This window comes from Schistosoma haematobium, chromosome ZW (genome assembly GCF_000699445.3).
Source record: "Schistosoma haematobium chromosome ZW, whole genome shotgun sequence".
NCBI classification, from domain to species: Eukaryota; Metazoa; Platyhelminthes; class Trematoda; order Strigeidida; family Schistosomatidae; genus Schistosoma; species Schistosoma haematobium.
The window spans coordinates 72,469,457-72,488,981 of NC_067195.1; the positions used below are offsets into that span (position 1 = coordinate 72,469,457).

General features: G+C 32.9%; 1 protein-coding gene across 1 annotated transcript in view; it reads left to right on the top strand.

Annotated features, from left to right (window-relative positions):
- MORN1 (Alsin) overlaps window positions 1-19,525 on the top strand; it is a gene marked incomplete at its 5' end in the record, with an annotated part of 34,719 nt that overhangs the window by 14,400 nt on the left and 794 nt on the right. The window contains 9 exons of the mRNA XM_051218853.1: window positions 703-847; window positions 2,507-2,631; window positions 6,352-6,535; window positions 8,213-8,366; window positions 11,303-11,468; window positions 12,477-12,542; window positions 13,484-13,591; window positions 15,932-16,061; window positions 17,035-17,165. Of these exons, the coding sequence (XP_051072390.1) occupies window positions 703-847; window positions 2,507-2,631; window positions 6,352-6,535; window positions 8,213-8,366; window positions 11,303-11,468; window positions 12,477-12,542; window positions 13,484-13,591; window positions 15,932-16,061; window positions 17,035-17,165 (1,209 nt within the window). The remainder of the gene's footprint in view (window positions 1-702; window positions 848-2,506; window positions 2,632-6,351; window positions 6,536-8,212; window positions 8,367-11,302; window positions 11,469-12,476; window positions 12,543-13,483; window positions 13,592-15,931; window positions 16,062-17,034; window positions 17,166-19,525) is intronic.

The window sequence follows — 19,525 nt, forward strand, 5'->3', positions numbered from 1 at the left end:
CTTTTTTTTTTACAGGAAATTCAATTTTCAAATGATGTATTGCCCTCAACTAGAATAAATAAATCATTAGTTCAAAACTAAAATAATACGGTTCAATATATCATATGCATTTCGGATTTAGTTCACAAAATAATAGAGATCATTAGTTGCCTACTAGTAAGACATGATTTAAAATTTTTTACCATTAATATCAATACGATATTTTTCGAAAATTCCTCCTAATATTATGTCGAGACTCAACTCTCGAAAGCAATCAGATTTATAGACATTGAACTACTGATCCGTCACCGTACCCTATATGTTTCCACAAATGATTGTTTGCAAAACCTCTGTTTTATCCTAATTCAGTATTCTGCCTACACTTTTGTGAGCCGCCTGTTTGATTTATTTTACTCCCTGTGTTGCTCAGAAGTTTTAGCTAATTAAATTAATACTCTAATATGCTGAATCATATGTTACATTACAAACGATACATTCGTAAGTGGAACTGATTTAAGTAAATTTTTGTCAACAAGTAATTTTCTTTATGAAATTGGAATAATTAAAAACGTACTGCAACTAACCTATTTCCAGTATAGTCATCAGAAATAAAAGGATATTGATGTTTAGGAGTTGCTTACAGTTTAAATATCAATTATAAACATTTTTGGATATATATTAATTCTGTAAGTTTGTTTTCTTCATATTTACCGTCTTCTAAAGGGTACATTGATACTTAAAGATGGACGAATATTCGAAAGAACATTTTATAAAGACCGTTTAATCGATGAAACCTCCGATTCATTACCCTCAAGTGTTGATCAGCTAAGTTTAGAGAGATTAGATACACGTATACCACTTGTCACAGGTAAGTTTTGCATGTTATCAAATAATAAAATAATATACGCCAACGGTTTTTCCTACAGATTTTTGAGCTACTAGTAAGTAGTAGTATAGAGAATAACAACAGTTTGGCATTTTTCGAATAGGTGAAATTCTATGTGCGTAATGATGGAAGCAAAAAATCTAGGCTAATTTTTATTAAACTAATAGATAATAACAGACTGTATTAATTTTTTTATCCAAAACATTAAATCTCTATCAAAAACATTTGAACCGAATTATCACACTATACAACATCATTAGTCTGTACAGTCAGTATATGATAAATAAACAAACATCAGTCATTAAAGGGCGGCCTGTTTGAGCATCTGGGTTACCTGTTCCTGCCATCTAGATATTTCAACAAGTTATAGATTTTTGTTTGTTTTAATATATCATTATGTTTATTAATCACATAACCTATCCTGCTGCGTTTCTGAAAAGTGTACAACCTTTCGTTGTCAAAGTTACAAAAAACTCAATAAGAGACAATGTGGTTGCTGGCAATATACAGCGAAAAGAATGCACATTATTCAGATGTTCATTCACTGAAGTGCTAACATCTAACTGGCGATCACTCAATATTTATCTCCAGGACCGATCAAGAAGAAAGAAACGGAAACTTGTTGAAATACTTTGCTCTGAGAATTCTATATTGTACGAAAAAGATGATATTGAATAAAGCAGATAATAAAAATAATAATAACCGTGTTTTCCCTTGGATTGGTAACTGGTCGAGGCACACCTCAATGTATGAAAAGACACTGATACCTCTCAAGTGTTAAGTAACATTCATTCAACATGGATATCTATAAATAATGGTTCTGAATAGGTTTAATGATATCAGATGAGTTTTGGTGTGTACGTTGAACTAAATAGGCTGACAACTCGTGAACCTTTCTATTAAAGGAGATGTGTTGATATACTTTCGTGCTTTCTAAAAAAAATAGATTATAAATTAATTGTAATGAGAACTTATAAATAATTGAGATAACTTTGTGAAGTTATCCGGAATCTTCAACGCTATACGCGAGAACTGCAGTCAGTGCTTAATAATTTCCATATGAATAGTTATAAACATTCAAGAAACGCTTTACAGGTAGGTAAAATCAAAATTATGGCCCTCCGATTGTTCAGAGTTCAAACTTAAACGCAACCCTTCCGGATGACTTAAGCATTCACATTCTAGCTGAACAGTATAAATTACTATCTATATTAAAACCATAGGCGATAGCCATACTGAACCTCAGTTCAAGTGCTTTTGATTGTTTCGCTTAGTGCTGAAGAGTATTTTTCTGAGTTACCTACATATCTAAACTGTAATTTTATATTTTACAACAAATAGGTCATTGCATCACCTTTCGTCCCGATATTCCAGTTATCATAAAGTTTATCTATGCTTACTCTTTGAAGTCACAGAAGCCCTTATTCTATTGATCAGTGTTTATTTTTTAATTTACCCACCAAGTTGTAGAAATAAGTACACATTTAATTATATTTGCCTTCTTTATAGAGCAGAACTTTGTGATATCATGTTGCCTATTTACACTTTCCATGATAAAACTATCAACATAGTAAAGTAGCAACTAAATATCGCGTGTTTTATCATAACGATTTTGTAACCATATTTTCATGTTTGTTTCAGAATGTTTATCCGATCCCATTGAGAAAAATAGTGTACTCAAAGATACATCAGACAGTAATTTGTTGGAAAATTATCTGAAACCTCATATATCACCGTCAGATTACACTCATTCAGAATTACAGAATGTAGGTTTTTCTCCAATTTTATTCACATTGTTCTTTATCTATAATTTAAATAAATTACTTTGATTTATCACGAATCAATCATGTCTGTTACAATTTCCACTGATTTGTTATGTACAAAGTTTCTGTATTAATGGATCCAGGAAAAGATGACGATAAAGTTTCTCTCATCACACAAATAAAAAATACTTGATTACATCGCATTATTCAATGGATAGGTTTATGTAATATTATTCTTTGAACCGATTTACAATCGATGTGTGATTATTTATTCCATTCGAAAGCTAGTTATCGTGTTTTAAAAACCACCAAATACTGATAGGTAACCAATTGTAGTTAATAGTAACTCAGTATAAAAAATAGATTATAACTTGTCAGTTTTCCAAGTTTTTTAAACAATTAAAGTACTACTTGAAAAACTATTTCATTCTAAGTTTGGACTTATTAAAAAGCCGTAATTACCACCTCACATAGTATGGTATTAAAGATATGCAGATCTTGTAATACATACAATACTTTTATCCAATGAGTCAGAAATGAACTCATAACATTTTCAACCACAATAGCTTAGATGTATCATCTTCATCCAGAAACTTTTCAGTTTTTGGTTTGATTTTATATAGCGTCACAGATATAAACTGTTACAAAATCCTGAACCTATGGTTTTGACGGGTATCAATTCATGGTGAGAATTAGTCCTAACTAATTAGTCAATAACTAAAATATTTACAATAAAATTAGATAAATGGTATCTTGTATAATTTAATGACTTAAGCAATCGTAATTTTAAATCACAAGAATTATGTAGCTTTACTTTACTTACTTACGTCTGTTACTCCCAATAGAGCATAGGCCCCCGGTCAGCATTCTCCAGCTCACTCTGTCCTAGTCCTTCCTTTCTAGTTCGATCCAGTTGTTGTTCATTCTTCTCATGTCTGTCTCCATTTCTCGGCATAATGTGTTCTTTGGTCTTCGTCTCCTCCTCCATTGGCCTTGAGGATTCCATGTGAGGGCTTGCCTTGTGACACAGTTAGGTGCTTTCCTCAATGTATGTCCTATCCACTTCCAGCGCTTCTTGCTGATTTATTCATCTACTGGAATCTAGTTTGTTCTCTCCAACAGTACGTTGTTGCTAATAGTGTCCGGCCAACGGATCCGAAGTATTTTGCGTAGACAACTATTAATAAACACTTGTATCTTTTGGATGATACCCTGGTCGTCTTCTCCTGCATTTGTTGTAGCGTCTGCGACAGAAGAGCCAGATCATCTGCGAAGTCTAGATCGTCCAGTGCTTTCCTCCAGATGTTGACGTCTTCATGATCCATTCGATCGCCAGGAGAAAGAGAAAGGGTGAGAGTAAGCAACCTTGCCTAACACCGGTCTTCACTTCGAACGACTTTGTCAACTGTCCTCCATGCATGATTTTGCAGTTTAATCCATCATAGCAATTCTGTATGATATTGACTATCTACTGAGGCAGGCCATAGTGTCGAAGAAGCTTCCATAGTGTTGTTCTGTCCAAGCTGTCAAATGCTTTTTTGTAGTCAATGAAGTTGATGTAGAGTTATGAATTCCATTCAATTGATTGTTCCACAATGATCTGTGGAGTTGCGATTCGGTCTTTACATGATCTATCCTTACGGAATCCTGCCTGTTGGTCACGAAGTTGGTCGTTTACAGAGTCCTTCATCATGTTCAACAATACCCTCTTGAAGACTTTTTCTGGAATTGAAAAAAGAGTTATCCCACTGTAGTTATCACAGTTGCTGAGATCGCCCTTCTTTCCAGTCTGTAGGTACTTGTTCCTCATCCCAAATATTATTGGAGAGAATGTGGAGTATCCTTACAATTGACGCTACGTCTGCTTTTAATGCCTCCGCTGGAATGTTGTCTGGTCCTGCTGCTTTGCCACTCTTGATTTGTCTGATGGCCATGCTGATTTCTTCAATTGTTGGTGGGCCAACATTGATTGGGAGGTCCGTGGGTGCTGCTTCGATGTTGGGTGGGTTCAGTGGAGCTGGTCGATTCAAGAGTTCTTTGAAGTGTTCTACCCACCTGTTTTGTTGCTCTTCAATGTTGGTGATTACCTCGCCTTCTTTGTTTTTAACTGGTCGTCCTGGTTTGCGGCGATTTCCAGAGAGTTTCTTTGTTATGTCATACAGTTGTCTCATGTTTCCTTCTCTTGCAGCCTTTTCCGCCGTCGTTGCTAAATCTTCCACATATTTACGTTTGTCGGTTCTGATGCTCCTCTTCACTTGTTTGTTTACTTCTGTGTATTCAGTTTATGCCTTGGCTTTCTCTGTTCTTGTTCGACTGGTATTGATTGCTGCCTTCTTGTTTCTCCTTTCTTAAATCTTATCCAGTGTATCAACAGTGATCCATTCCTTGTGATGGCGCTTCTTGTGGCCATGAACCTCATGACAAGTTGAAGTGATTGCCTTTTTGATCCTCTTCCAGTTGATCTCCATAGTAGTTCCTTCTTCATTGAGTAGATCATGAAAGGCCTGGAACTTATTGCTGAGGGCTATCTTGAATTTGTTGAGTTTGTCAGTATCCTGAAGAAAAGCCGTATTAAACTTTTGTGATGTTGTTCACTCCGTTTTCCAGTGCTTCTGAAGTTTCAATTTCATCTTGGCGACCAGCAGGGGATGGTCTGATGCTATATCAGCTCCTCTCTTGGTTCTCACGTCTTCCATCGTCCTCCTGAACGTTTTGTTGATGCAAATATGGTCGATTTGGTTTTGCTTGGTGTGGTCCGGTGAAGTCCATGTGGTTTCGTGTATGCGTTTATGTGGGAATATGGTGCCGCCTATGACTAGTTTATTGAAGGCACACAGGTTTGCAAATCTCTCAACATTTTCGTTCCTTTCTCCCAGTCCGTGTCGTCCCATGATGTCTTCATATCCGGTGTTGTCCATTCCGACCTTGGCATTTAAGTCTCCCATCAGAATAATCAGGTCCTTTGTTGGGCACTTCTCGACGATTGATTGCAGCCTATCGTAGAATTGATTTTTAACGTCCTCATTGTAGTCGTTGGTATGCGCATAGCATTGGATGGCGTTCATTGAAATACCCTCTTTCTTTGTTTTGAAGGAGGCTTTGATAATCCTTGGTCCATGAGATTCCCATCCTATAAGTGCATTTTGTGCTTGTTTGGACGAGGCGTCATAACTCTTCTAAATGAAGACCTTCTGACTCCCAGGTTAGAGTTTAAATGAACAGTTTTTTCTGGTTGGCATTTTTTTAGCGAGTTATTTTTTTACGGGATGGAGCCGCTAACCCCATGCCCGACCCTCCCCCTTAATCCGGACTTGGGATTGGCAGTGAACTCAGAGGGGCTCCAGGCGGAGTTAAAATTATATAGCGCTGGCAGATAATGATTTTTAGCTGATAAGTTACAAATTACTTACATAATACACATACCTAGCGTTCAATCGTCCATTTTTATCTTTCGGTGTATTCTGCCATTTGAACTATCTTCTCGTCTGGTCTCTAAGTGTTCTGCCAAATCTGTGCTTTCGATGCACTGAAACTCTTTAATGTATCTGAAATCTGTTGCAACTCCGAAGCCACGTTCCGCTACACACTTTTACAAGCATCCACTACACTCAATAATTTAATATTTACTAGTTATGGACTCATTCTTAAAGCATTTAAGTTGGTGTTTTCATCTTTTCAAATTGTTTTTTCCCCTAAAACTTCATCTTTATTTGATTTGTTTAGATGCAAAATGTAATAACGGCTTATTTGACTCCATTACGCAGTATTTATAGATTTTATGGTAAACTTGGTATGAAACAGTTACCAGATAATACAATTATACTACGTTATGTTCAGTTCTGCCAATTTTTAAAAGATTGCAAACTGCATCAACATACAAGTTTAGCTGCCTTAGATAGAATAGTTGGTAGGTATTTTTACTACAATAATTCTGTAAATTTAAATTTAAACTTCAAATTATCCTATCTATGGGAAATGCAAACCAACCTAAAGGAAAAATGAACAGTAAATAGTTTGCACAGGGATAGACTATAATTTATAGACAAACCAATCAGATCCAAAATAGCAGGTATTGAATTTTGGGACGAAATTCATTCATCTATAAAGCTAAATAGAATTTCAGCATTATAGCTGATGTCAGTTCGTGATGAAAACCCTAACTCTAATTCCTAACCCTACAGTTCAACTGTAAATTCTTGTCCCAAGTTATGACACTAATTTACAAATTTCCTTTAACCCTAGTAAGTACGTGGACATCTATATATATATCCCTTAAGAAATTAAGCCTATTGTTACTTTGATGGTTCTTTAGCCAGTCACGTGCATTCACCATCCGGTAATTTCTGATTGGCTATTCGTATAACCGAACATAGTGGTTTTTACAGAATCGATCGATGACCAACTAATACGGACTCGTCGGTAGTTGTTGAAAAGTCACTCATCACAGCAAAGAGTGATAAATGCATTTACCCATAGCTGATATTTTATATCAAATGAGAAATTTAATCTCATACACATAGTTCCTTTTATCATTTTGAAAAGAGTAAGCATCTTTGTTCTTGCTCTTTTAAAAATTTAATCAGCTAATGAAATCTGTTTTCACTCTTTTGTTACTCATTCAATAAGACCTTCCATAATTAGAGAAAGAAAAAATTTTAAAAATAAAATAATTTTCAATCATTCGAAATTTACAGTACAGTTTACAGAATAAAAATAGGCTTGATCGAGACTCTTAAATTCAAACCTTACCATTACCAACTTTAACTAAACTCCATATTTACTCATAACACTCGTAATTCACTGTTATGAAGTTCAGAACACAATGGTGATATAGAGACATCTCTTCGACTTTCTTGGATTACGCCTCATAAACACGAATCGAACACTAGATATCTAATATAGTTATGCTCCACTCTCTAAGGTTAAACAAGATCTGACTTGTCAAGTCAGTTCGTTTGCTTTGATAAGTTTATTAGAAAATCATAGGGAACTTTTTCTGTATCTTATTTTAGTTTAGGACAATATGATTATCACAGTGATACATGAAGAGTTCCAGTGTATTTCATTATCATATCAATTTTAAAACTTAGTAGGTTTTAATGAAATTACTAAATAATTTCGTTATGTTTATCATCCATGAAAGAAACATTTGACTATGCGAATCATCATTCAGCGGTTAACAATGGTGTCTACCAAGTTACAGTATATTCTCATATAGTTAATCCTGATAACTTAGAATACATCTATCAATTGATTCAAATGATTTCAAAATAAATTTCATAGTAAACTATAAAGTAAGCGATTAGGAACTGTGTGTATAAAACTATCAAAATGCAATTAAATAAAAAACAAATACTGTCAATGGTTACTTAAAGAAAAAATTATACAGGAAACAGGGTACTCTCGTTTTGAGAATACTAATTATTGTAGTTTATAAAGTGTTCTTTCAGAGTATTTCGGATTTGTACAACATCTTTATGTTTCTTCAAATTTTATCTGTGAGTAGAATTTTTATTTGTAAAAAAACACGAACTTAATATTGATGATTGTTTAAATGGGTTTATTTTTCTCTTTAAATTACAAGCTGTATCATATGGATCTGAAGATGGTGATGATAGTTGTGTTCAAAATCCTGAAAAATTAATCTCTTTTGGTACATTTGTAAATATTCTTGTGATATTAGCTTGTAACTTGTATACTCAAGAAGAATCTTATGTGCATGAAAAAATAACTAAGAGGTAAGTATTAGTTGCCTAGCAAATAATATTGTCTATATATTAATATTGTACATAATTCAAATTCATTTTCATCCTTTGATATTATTAAAAATTGGTGTTTAAAACAATTAGTCCCATCAAATTCACTTGGTGTTCTTTTACTTGTATTTTCTGATTGTTATTTAGGACTACGATTGGTCAGTCTCATGTTGGCATATGTACATCCTGTGCGGATTGCCTCGATATAGCCTTAAGTCACAAGCTTTTCAAGCAAGGATGGATAGTGGCTAACATTGGAATCCAGGACTCACGTTTCGTCCTAGCCGGGACTCGTCAGCTGGATGTGGCTCTTAGGACTCGGTAGCTAAGTGGAGGACGCGATGGCGTTTGGAGCGAACGGTACTGGGTTCATGTCCCGAAGTGAATTTCAAGTCTGGGTTGCAGGCAAATCCAGCCGAAAAGTCCCAAATAGGACGAAACGCGCGTTCTGGATTCCACTGCTAGCCACCATCCATCTTTGTCTAATTAGTCCCATTGATAAGTTTCGATAATGCAATGATTAGACGAAGTTTATCAGAATTATGTGATATATTTGCGCAATACATTTCGAACAATCTGATCACACATATACTTGTTAAGACATTTTTGTATGAAAAATAAAAGACCAACGAGACAGATTAAAGGTAAGTGGTAACAAACAAAAATATAGTACACGAAAAAAGTGCGATTACCACTTTGGATAATAAATCAGTATTACCAGGGTAGGTTAAGTGTAATAACAATTTTTTTGAACACATAAAGGGGGTTTCAGTTTCCGTATGGCCAAGGCTTCATTAAACCTTAGTATACGTCTTTGAAGGCTTTTGTAAAACACTACAAATACTGACTTGATGTCAACCCAATGATCAGTCTCAATCAAATGTTTCGAAATGGATGATGATATCTGTCTATCCTGTGATCTTATTTGACCATTAGAATTCATATATCACATAATTCTGATAAACTCCCTCTTCTCATTACTTTATCGAAATTGGCGTTTACTTTGCAATGAGTCGATGACAAAGAAATATCTGAAATATAATGTTAATAGTCGAGTGACACTTTTCAGATAAAACATAAAAATGATTGCCATGGAAGCAGGAGTATATATTTGATGAATCAATGGTATCATTGTTTCACAAATATTAGCAAAAAAAGACCCCATATCATTTCATGGTAGAGGCAATATGGTGAGCAATGACTATATCTACTGGAGTGCAAACAACATATGAAACGAGCTTTTTTCAATTGTCTGTGACACGTAGTTACATTCTCAGAAAGAGTAATAATGTACCTTATCAGTTAGTTATATTTGTTAGTGACAGATGCTTAGTTGTATGATATGGTCAATATGTGTTCACACAGTAAGTTATTCGTTAATTGATGTTAAATACTAAGCAGTTCAATCTATAAAAACCTGACTGTAAATATATCATATAAAAATTAGCGTGATCATACATCATTTTGATTTATTTTAAGGATTTTTAGGATTCGGGGTCCCAGTACAAAACACAAAACAGTTAAGCATTCAGCAAAATTAACAGTGACAGACATAACGGATATATTATTTCGAATAATAGTTAATAGTGGGAACCAAGAAACACATTTCATCAGTAAGATATAGAGCAATAAAATCTATCAAATAAAGGAGTTGTGACTAAATAACCAGTATAAGCTATGGCTTCAAGTTGAATTGAATTCGACTTCGAATTATATCAACACTATTGTGTTAACGATAAACGGAGAAGTTAGAAGTAGTTGACTTGTGCATACTACTTATGCTAACAGATATAAGTAGCATGTAACACCAATCAGGAGTGGAATACCTGGCAGCAGAAGATTGAGAAGATCGAATTGAAAAAGACGGGAATGTAAGCAAGGAGTATCAGTAATAGCAACAGAAATTAAAGAACGATTTATTTTGTAAGAGGCAGCTTATGGAAGATGTGCAAATGAAGTATTTAATGTATGGTTTTCATATTTTACGAATACAAACAACAATTTGGCCCATATATATAAGCACCATTTAACTATGATTCAGTGGTCTAAAAACATTTTCACTGAGACCTAAAGGTCATGATTTCGATACCTCATGTGGACATGTTAAGACACTGACGAGAAACGTACAATACTAAAACAAAATATCTTATTAGTCCTCCCTTCTTTTCATTTATTGATTCTTGATAAAAACTAACTTCAGAAATTCAAAGATTAAAAAGTGCTTCCCTTTAAATTCCAAATTAAGTAATTAACTCAAAATATTTCATTTCAGAAGGGGTTTTGTGGAGATTGTAGTAATTTCAATAGTTGAGATCATAAACCAATTGAAGCTAGACCACCATGGAAAACCTGGAAGCACTGGATGGCCGTTTCGTCCTATCGTGAGACAACTCAGCAGTGCGCATCCACGACCCCGCCTCGCGGGATTCGAGCCCGGGACCTACCAGTCTCGTGCCAGGCGCTTACCCTCCACAAAACCCCTTCTGATACTAATCAGCATACGCTCACTAGTGACTGGCTTCAAGATATATATCCTGGAGTTCTAGTGAGAAGTAGTGACCAGTGGAGTTCAACCAGGTCAGTTGTGTGGTAGTAATTCACTGATGACAATGGTGGATGTGTCGCTGAATTTCGTGGATTAGTTGAAGTTAGACATTAACACCGTTGGATGCCAGCTCATTGGTCTAGTTGGTTAAGGGCCTGGCGCCAGACTGATAGGTCCTGGGTTCAAATCTCGCGAGACGGGGTCGTGAATGCACACTGCTGAGGAGTCCTACAATAAGACGAAACGGACGTCCAGTGGTTCTAAGTATTCCATAGTGATCTAGCTTCAATTGACTCATGATCTCAACTGTTCATATTTCATCTCATCAACAATCTTGATTTGTTTTATGATCATTTTATTTATTATTTTTTAGCAAGCCAAGTGATGCATTACTTTGTTTACTAACACAAGCAATTATTTCAAATGCATGTAAACTTTCTGGTGTTATTTATCAAGATAATGAAAAATCTAAAGAAATTCATGTATTTCTACAACCACTTTATCAAGCCTATAAGTTTTTAGTACGAATTAAAAGGAAAGTAAGGAAAATATGTTGAGAATTATTATTGGAAAAGATAAATTTGTATTTAGTAAATCATGTTTCGAGTTGGATTTTGTCTCATTCACTTATATACAAGAATGACTTTTCAATGAACTGAAGAGAATAATATAAGTTATCTATATGAATTAATGAACTAAGTATAAATGTGACAACTAGTCTAAGTAATTCAATATTAGATGAAGTATATTTTGATGTACAATAACTGGGATGGTTTCTTTTAAACTACCACTAATCACTTTACATCAAAAATATAATTTATATTACAACAATCATTCGCCGAATTAAGTAATAACAATTAATTAATGAATGGATTTGAAATAAACTACTGAATATCACTTAGAATTCAATGGTAACTCAGGAAGAATTCCTTGAGTATTATCAAGATTAGACTGATATAATGTAAGTTGAAATTACGTCCACAAAGCACCAGTAAAAATGATGAACGAGACTTATTTAACTTGTTCTATGAAGATTGTTCAGTGGAATTTAGCCCACATCATTGATTGACATCATTCGGTAGGAAACTGATATTCAGGAAACACTGGACAAATTTTTCATCTTAGTTTGGGACTCCAAGTCGATGTGTACGCATAACCCTGGCATCGAATCGAATCGAATTCTTTCAAATTTCACGACCGGTATAAAAACCGTAAACTAGTAAGTAAAAATTCATTGGCACACATTTTCATCATCAGTAACTCCACACCAAACCAAGATCATGGTTACATAGTTTATGTGATATATATCTCACTATTAATCATGACTTATCAAACTAACATCTGGATTACATCTTTTAACTGTTTATAGGCGCGTACATAATTATTACAAAGATATGCTTTATGGATACTTGTTTAATCTGTAGCTTTTATCGCATAAAATTGTAATTTCCAACTTTTGATCGGGATATAAGCTATATTTAATTTTCGAAATATATTTATGCTAAGTTACACACTTATTCTGGTCTTTCTTTTCTCACAATGTTAAGTTTCAGAAGTCAATACATCCACCACCGTACACTATGACTGTGCGTAATTTCCTTTTTATTCTCAAGGTAATTTATTATTACTTTCAGTAACTCAGACAAGAATAATCCTTATTATTTATTTATCGATAACTATAACATCAAAATGTCATAAATTCCCTATTATTTAGAATCAGAAGGGGGTTTTGTGGAGATTGTAGTAATTTCAATAGTTGAGATTATGAGCCAATCGAAGCTAGACCACCATGAAAAACCTGGAAGCACTGAACGGCCGTTTCGTTCTATTGTGAGATACGTCAGCAGTGCGCATCCACGACTCCGCCTCGCAGGATTCGAACTAGGGACCTATCAATCTCTATTAATTATTATCTAATCATTTACACAGTTGGTTACAATAAAAAATATCGTATGTAATATGAATAACTTTTATATGACCTTCAAGGTTATTCATTTGAAGTCATTAATAGTGTTAAAGTACTTCTTTATATCACACAACACACTGAAAGATGATGATCATAGTTTGATTGAAACATCTTCTTCCTATATAATCATATTAAATTATCATAAACTGAATAATTATAGCTTTTTTATAATGAAAGTATTTAATTCATGAGCAAAGTCGTTCAATAAGAATATCATTCACTGTCATACACAAAACATTTTCTACTCAATAATTCAGCCTTCCAACTAGTCTCTTGTAGAACTGGATCAAGTATGTTTATTCAGTTGTATTACAAAACAATCAAAGTTATGTTGTTTACTTCTTAACCTCTATAGTATTCTATTTGATTACGAAAGTATATCACTTGATAACTTATTAAATTGGAAAATTAATGGATAAATATTGGAAGTGATCACTAGGAGTCTTTTGTCAATACTAAGTCATTAACTAACATAAAACTGGTTATTCTTTACTGGAAAATTGAAACAGATAACAAATCTTTTTCTTCTTAAAATAATAGACTTTTATATTTCTATATTCCTAATGTTTTATAATTACTATTTTCTAGGATTTCAATTTGTTAAATCGAAAGCTTACAGTTAAAGATGTTCTTGAAGCAGTGTGTAAATGTAATCCAGTAGTCGGAACAATAGAAGAATATAATTCTGATGCAGAGGTAAGTTGAATTTACGTCATTAATAAATTCATCAAAAAAAATGTATATAAGAATAGAATTTGGTCAAAAGTGCTCTTTCATAGACGAAATAACTTCCATTTAATTACACAATATAACTGAGAATTTTCATATGATATCCATCCACTAATTATGTTCAACATCGGTTGGATGACACTGTGTAAATTTACTGAAATAAACATTCACCAACACACAAAAATTCAACTAATCTGACCATACTTCAGTAGATGAACTTTGTTCTATGCTGCGATGAATAAACTATTCAATAATTTTGGAAATAAGATGTGTATATGTTTTAGTGTTGCTTGCCTACAATCCGAATTTGTGTAAAAGTTTCAATATAATCATATAACTAATGTACAAATAGGTTCAATAGAAAATTGAATGACTTCTAAAATATTTTCAAAATATCCCTGGCTATTAGGTTATTTTTCTATTAAACATCTTCTATAAACTTTAAAATCAATTGTTACAATACAGATGTGGTGTATGCTACTTACGTCGACAAACATAAGTAGTATGTAACACCAATCAAAAATGGAATACCTGGCAATAAGAGGTTGAGAAGATCAAATTAAAGAGAAAAGTAATATAAACAGAGACTAATTTTAATAACAACAGGAATGAAGGGACGATAAAGTTTATAAGAGATAATTGATAAGAAAAATGTTCAAATGAAGTACTGAATGTATGATTTTCCTATTTTACGAAGATATTTTTTAATTGTCTATTGAACAGAGTCATTGTTCGTTACGCATTGATCGTAGATTGTTTTCATTAAGAATAAAATATTGAGAAAAATGAACATCTAATCAATCCGTACATTTTAATCGAATAGGTTTCAGAAAATGGCACTATGGGCAAATTGACATAACATATTATTATAAGCAAATTGAAACTATCATTTGTATATAACAACAAAAGCTTGACGAATATAGTATGATTTATTCAATAACAAATAAGTAATGAAATATAAGAATAAAAATAAAGCCTATAAAATAACTGATGAATCTTCACTGCTATCCTTTTTTATCGAAAATCATTATTGAGTAAATAATATTCGATATACTTTGAGATGTATGTTATGCCATGTTTTTTGTTGATTATAAAATGTAAATATCTGAATAACTTTTAAGTGATTTGGTTTAAAAATTAAAAACCTACCATTTTAACAAATGAAAGTTGATTTCTGTTGAAGACGTTAGATCCCCAGAACTCACCTATAAAAGGTCTTAATTTTGTAATTTTATTCTGAAAATTTGAATTTATGTTTTCGCGCCAAGAGATGCTTAGTTGACCTACAGGTTAAATTTCCCACTCGAAAATCCTTAACTGTCATTGGTTGGCGAATTTTTTTAGTACGCTATTTTGTGGCCCTCCCAAGGGCGTTTCTTTCATTGTATAAATATGCTTGATTTGTGTGCTTAGTGACCTCGTATTTTCTGGGTGCATGTAGAATGCATTATCTACGCCTCATCAAGACTCCTTGATCTCACAAGCAGGGCCGGGGACAACGGATTAGAATAGCCTATCATGTCGCTGTATCTTTGACCTTCGTTGCGTTTATTGAGTAAGGTGAACTCGTAATAGCATTCAAGCATATCAGTTTCTAATGTGACTACAAATTGCCATTAACATCAGTCAATACAAATTTTATAAATATTTGTTTTAATTAGATAATCACGAATCTTAGCCATATGTACTTGTGTCTCTTTGTAAGACACTTATAACGCGTAGTGATATTAAATACTGGGGAAATCGAATAAAAGCACTGCAATATTTTCTGTGTATTTTCCTCCTCTGACAAACTTTGAAGAATTGAGGAGAGATTAGATTGGAAACCATATGCACCATAATATGATGGATGAAGTAGGCAGTTGTTACAACTAGACTATTGAAACTTTTAAAAAAAGATGAATAGCAGATAATAACAAATGGATATATATATATATATATATATATATATATATATATATATATATATATATATATATATAGAGAGAGAGAGAGAGAGAAGTATTAAGTAACAAGATCAAGAATGAACGCATGAATAGAAGAATATGTACCATTAAGATAAATGTTCTCACATAATACTGACCAATGCTCAGTGGGTTTCCCTGACTAGATAAAAGCTTTTGCAAGTTCGAACCGTGTTTCATTTCAAGATAATAAAATGAATGCCATCTAGCTATCCACAATCTATAATGGTTGTCTGATGATGAATCTCTTGAAATAAAAGTCTGTTGTTTTTACTTTTGTTTCAACGTTTATTTAAATATATTTTATATATCATTATAAAGGTTTTCTTTTTTATTGTTCCAGCTTACATTTTTTGACTTTTTCGAAGCTCTTATTCATTGTACGCTGATTTTAATGTTAGAAAAAGATGAACCACAGGTAGATTCTGTTGACAACAAAATAAAAACTATTAAGTCAGATTTAACTATTAAACGTAAGTTTTTACTTTCATGTTTTCTTTTATGGAATGAATACCAGTCCTTACCTAATTGTGTGTACATAGATGAGCATACTGAGAGGTAGTTCATTCTGTTTAATCTTATCGCTGTGAAACGTAGTTTTTAAAAACAGAAGACACTCGTGAGTTACTAATATACAACTATATATGTCTTCAATATATTACTCGCGTATGTTTGAACTATCAAGTGAACAATACTGAGGTTAGACCCAGAATTCTGAATAAAGAATGAAAATGGGTTGATGCGACAAAATCTACATAAACTAAGGTTTTTTGGGAATTTTTTTATTTATGGTCGATCAACACTTACCATCATGTTCGACATTTCCTAAATTATGGGTAAGTTGTAAGAAAGATAAGATTGGTCAAACCTAAGCATACTATTAATTCGTAGAATCATTGCCTATTGAATTTTGTCGTGTTGATAATTTCAGACTACTTGATTTTATTCCTTATCATTATCATAAACAATGGTTGTAGATTATGGGTGTAGTGGGTCAGTATCAATCTCAATACAATACGTGCATTCACTCTTTTTGGACTTCTTCTAGATCTTGGATTTTAAAATTATATGATACTTTTCTATTGTACAAATTAATTCCTTCTCGAATCAGATTGCATATACCCAATCTTTCTATTACTGTGAGATTTGTCTCGATAACCTTATATTGCTGTGCTGGTCTAGTGTGATATTGTGAACCAGAGTACAAAGGTGCCCGGTTCTAAGTTGTTTATGACCGATAGAGTTAGTGATACTAAAACATTTGCTCAACACTAGATATATAATTCAAGTAACACAAATCCTAAAATCATTCATTACTTTTGATGAACTAGTTTCATGGAAACATTGACAACAGAATAAACATGATGATTTCTTTATTTAGTTTAGTTCATTCTGTTTTATTCATCATACTGTACTATGAAATATTCCCATTCATTCATATCTCAGTAAATCGAAGATTATCACGTAGACCAAGTACATCAAGGCAGTTAAAAAGTAATACTGGTAAAAAACAAAAAGAAAAGAAAAGCAAAACAAAACGAGGTGCAGAAAATCGAAAAATCAGTATATCACCGGAAGTAAGCTTATAATAATAATAATAATAATAATAATAATAATAATAATAATAATAATAATAATAATAATAATAATAATAATGGTAGTATTAATAATAATAGTAATAATAATGGCAGTAATAATAATAGTGATAATAGTAATAGCAATAATAATAATAATCATGGTAGTAGTAGTAATAATAGTAATAATGGTAATAATAATAGCAGCCCTATTCAGTAAGATAAATTTGTCGGGGTGATCCACAGTATTCCTCAAAAATGCCTAGAGTGGTCATGAAAACGCTGGAAAACATTCTATCCAATCAACAGTGAACAGAAGTGTCCCAGAAACTTCTAGGAAATGAAGAGTGATGTGTCACGTTTGTGATTGACTGAAGACCTGTCCTGCCACCATGTTTAGTAGGGTTCAAGAACATTCCAGAAGCCCAAGGCCATCTGAAATGCTATAAATACCCTCGACTTTCTGTATATAGACCAACCTTGGAGTAAAGCGTTCTTTCCACATTTCGCGCCTTTTCACTCGTGTTCACGTAGTCATGTAGATTAACATGGGGTTACTAGAGGACCTAAGGAAACCGATTCAAGCGTTCAGTTAAAAGCTGTATCAAAATTTTGTCACAGTAAAGAGATCTCAGCACTAATTACTGAATATTACAACAAACATACCTATACCATGAATTGAAATTGTAATTATTCGAAATATATCTTTTTTTCAACTGTCAGTATCCGACATCTGTATTTATTCATTAGACTTTTCTACTGGTACAACTATTATAACTAATTTTTCCCATTCATCATATATAAAGTGCTTGAAACGCAAAGCAGTTTTGTCTCTCGTTTTGTCAAATAGTCAATAAAATGGGTACCTCGCCAAGAACCGTTCTGTTTTTGTTCGAATTTTCCAGTATTTGATTTATTAATAATAATTTGTAACCCTGTTGTAATAATATGTGAGTTTGTAGCGGCTGGTACTATGTCAAGCCCAAATAGGTTATTCTAGCTCCTGGACAGACCAAATTATTCATTATCCTCAAGCCACATTTTGACGTTGCTATTGTTTTGCTGATTAACCACGAGTTTTAATAAGATGGTATGTGAGTTAATTGTTTGCTTCATTCATTGTGTGTCTGTAATTTATTTTTGTTTGACTATAAATATTGAGTCACACCTAATCAGAACGACCTGGTTCACCCTCCATCTACGCTGAGCGTCACTTCGTTTCTTTGATTGTCTGTCTGGATAAATGAGTATAAGAAGTATACATATCCAAAATCCATTCTTGTATTTGACTTATTTCATTTCGTTATTCTCTAACACGAACCAAGTCGATAAAAATATACGAGAGTTGGCAGTATGTATTATTTCGATAACAATAACCATACGATTTAATTCGAGCCAGATACAGGGGTCACTAAAAGTTCATACAGTTAGTAATTATTATGATTCACTTCAAACGAATCTAATGCAGTTAAATTAGTTGTAATATCTGCACAGTTAGAAAATACGTGACCCAAACTCTTGAGCAGGTTCCTCTGATTAAAATCTTTACTGAATCTTTTTTTTCATCAACTTCATGATAATTTATCAATAGAAATAAAATTACATACGAACATATATCTAGTGACATTTATGTGAATGACTATTTCTCGAAAAATTGTGGTATATATAAGTATTCCATGATTTATATTAAAGGCAAACTACAAATGTTATTGCGGTATTGCTAATAGCAATATTAAGAATTTGTACTTTCAGGTTATTGTTGCTATTCAGGATTGCATTTGGTTAATCTATGTGACAGTAATAAGGGCTCTTCAGTAACATTTATAACTAAAATCATTTGAACAAATTTCTTTAAAGATAATACACATACGTGAATTTGTAGGACAAATATTAAAATGTATACAATACGTGGCAAATGGTTTCATCATTGTAGAACTAAGAAACAATCATTAGTTATATTAGAAAACTGAAACTCATCCAGCTGTGAGAATATATCTGTTTATACTTGATTAGTTCATTAAAGTCAAAAGTACTAATCAATGGAATTCAAATCAATGTAATTTATTACCAATAGTTACAGGCATAATTTTGTACAATTTCATAGATGCTTACCAATAAAAAGTCCTACGATATGAACTATCAATATTTTGGCTTTCAATCTTTCTTAATTGATATCCTGCAATATATATGTTTACTTACTAACTTGTGTGTGAATATTTTGTACGACATGAAAGTAATTGAGCTTCAGAACAAGTAGAAACTAGGAAGTAATAAACTGTTTCATTTGTCGGCGTTTAGAACTACCCGATATTGTGAACGCGCAAAATGGAATCCTTTTTTTCAGAACTAGGGGCGAGCATGAT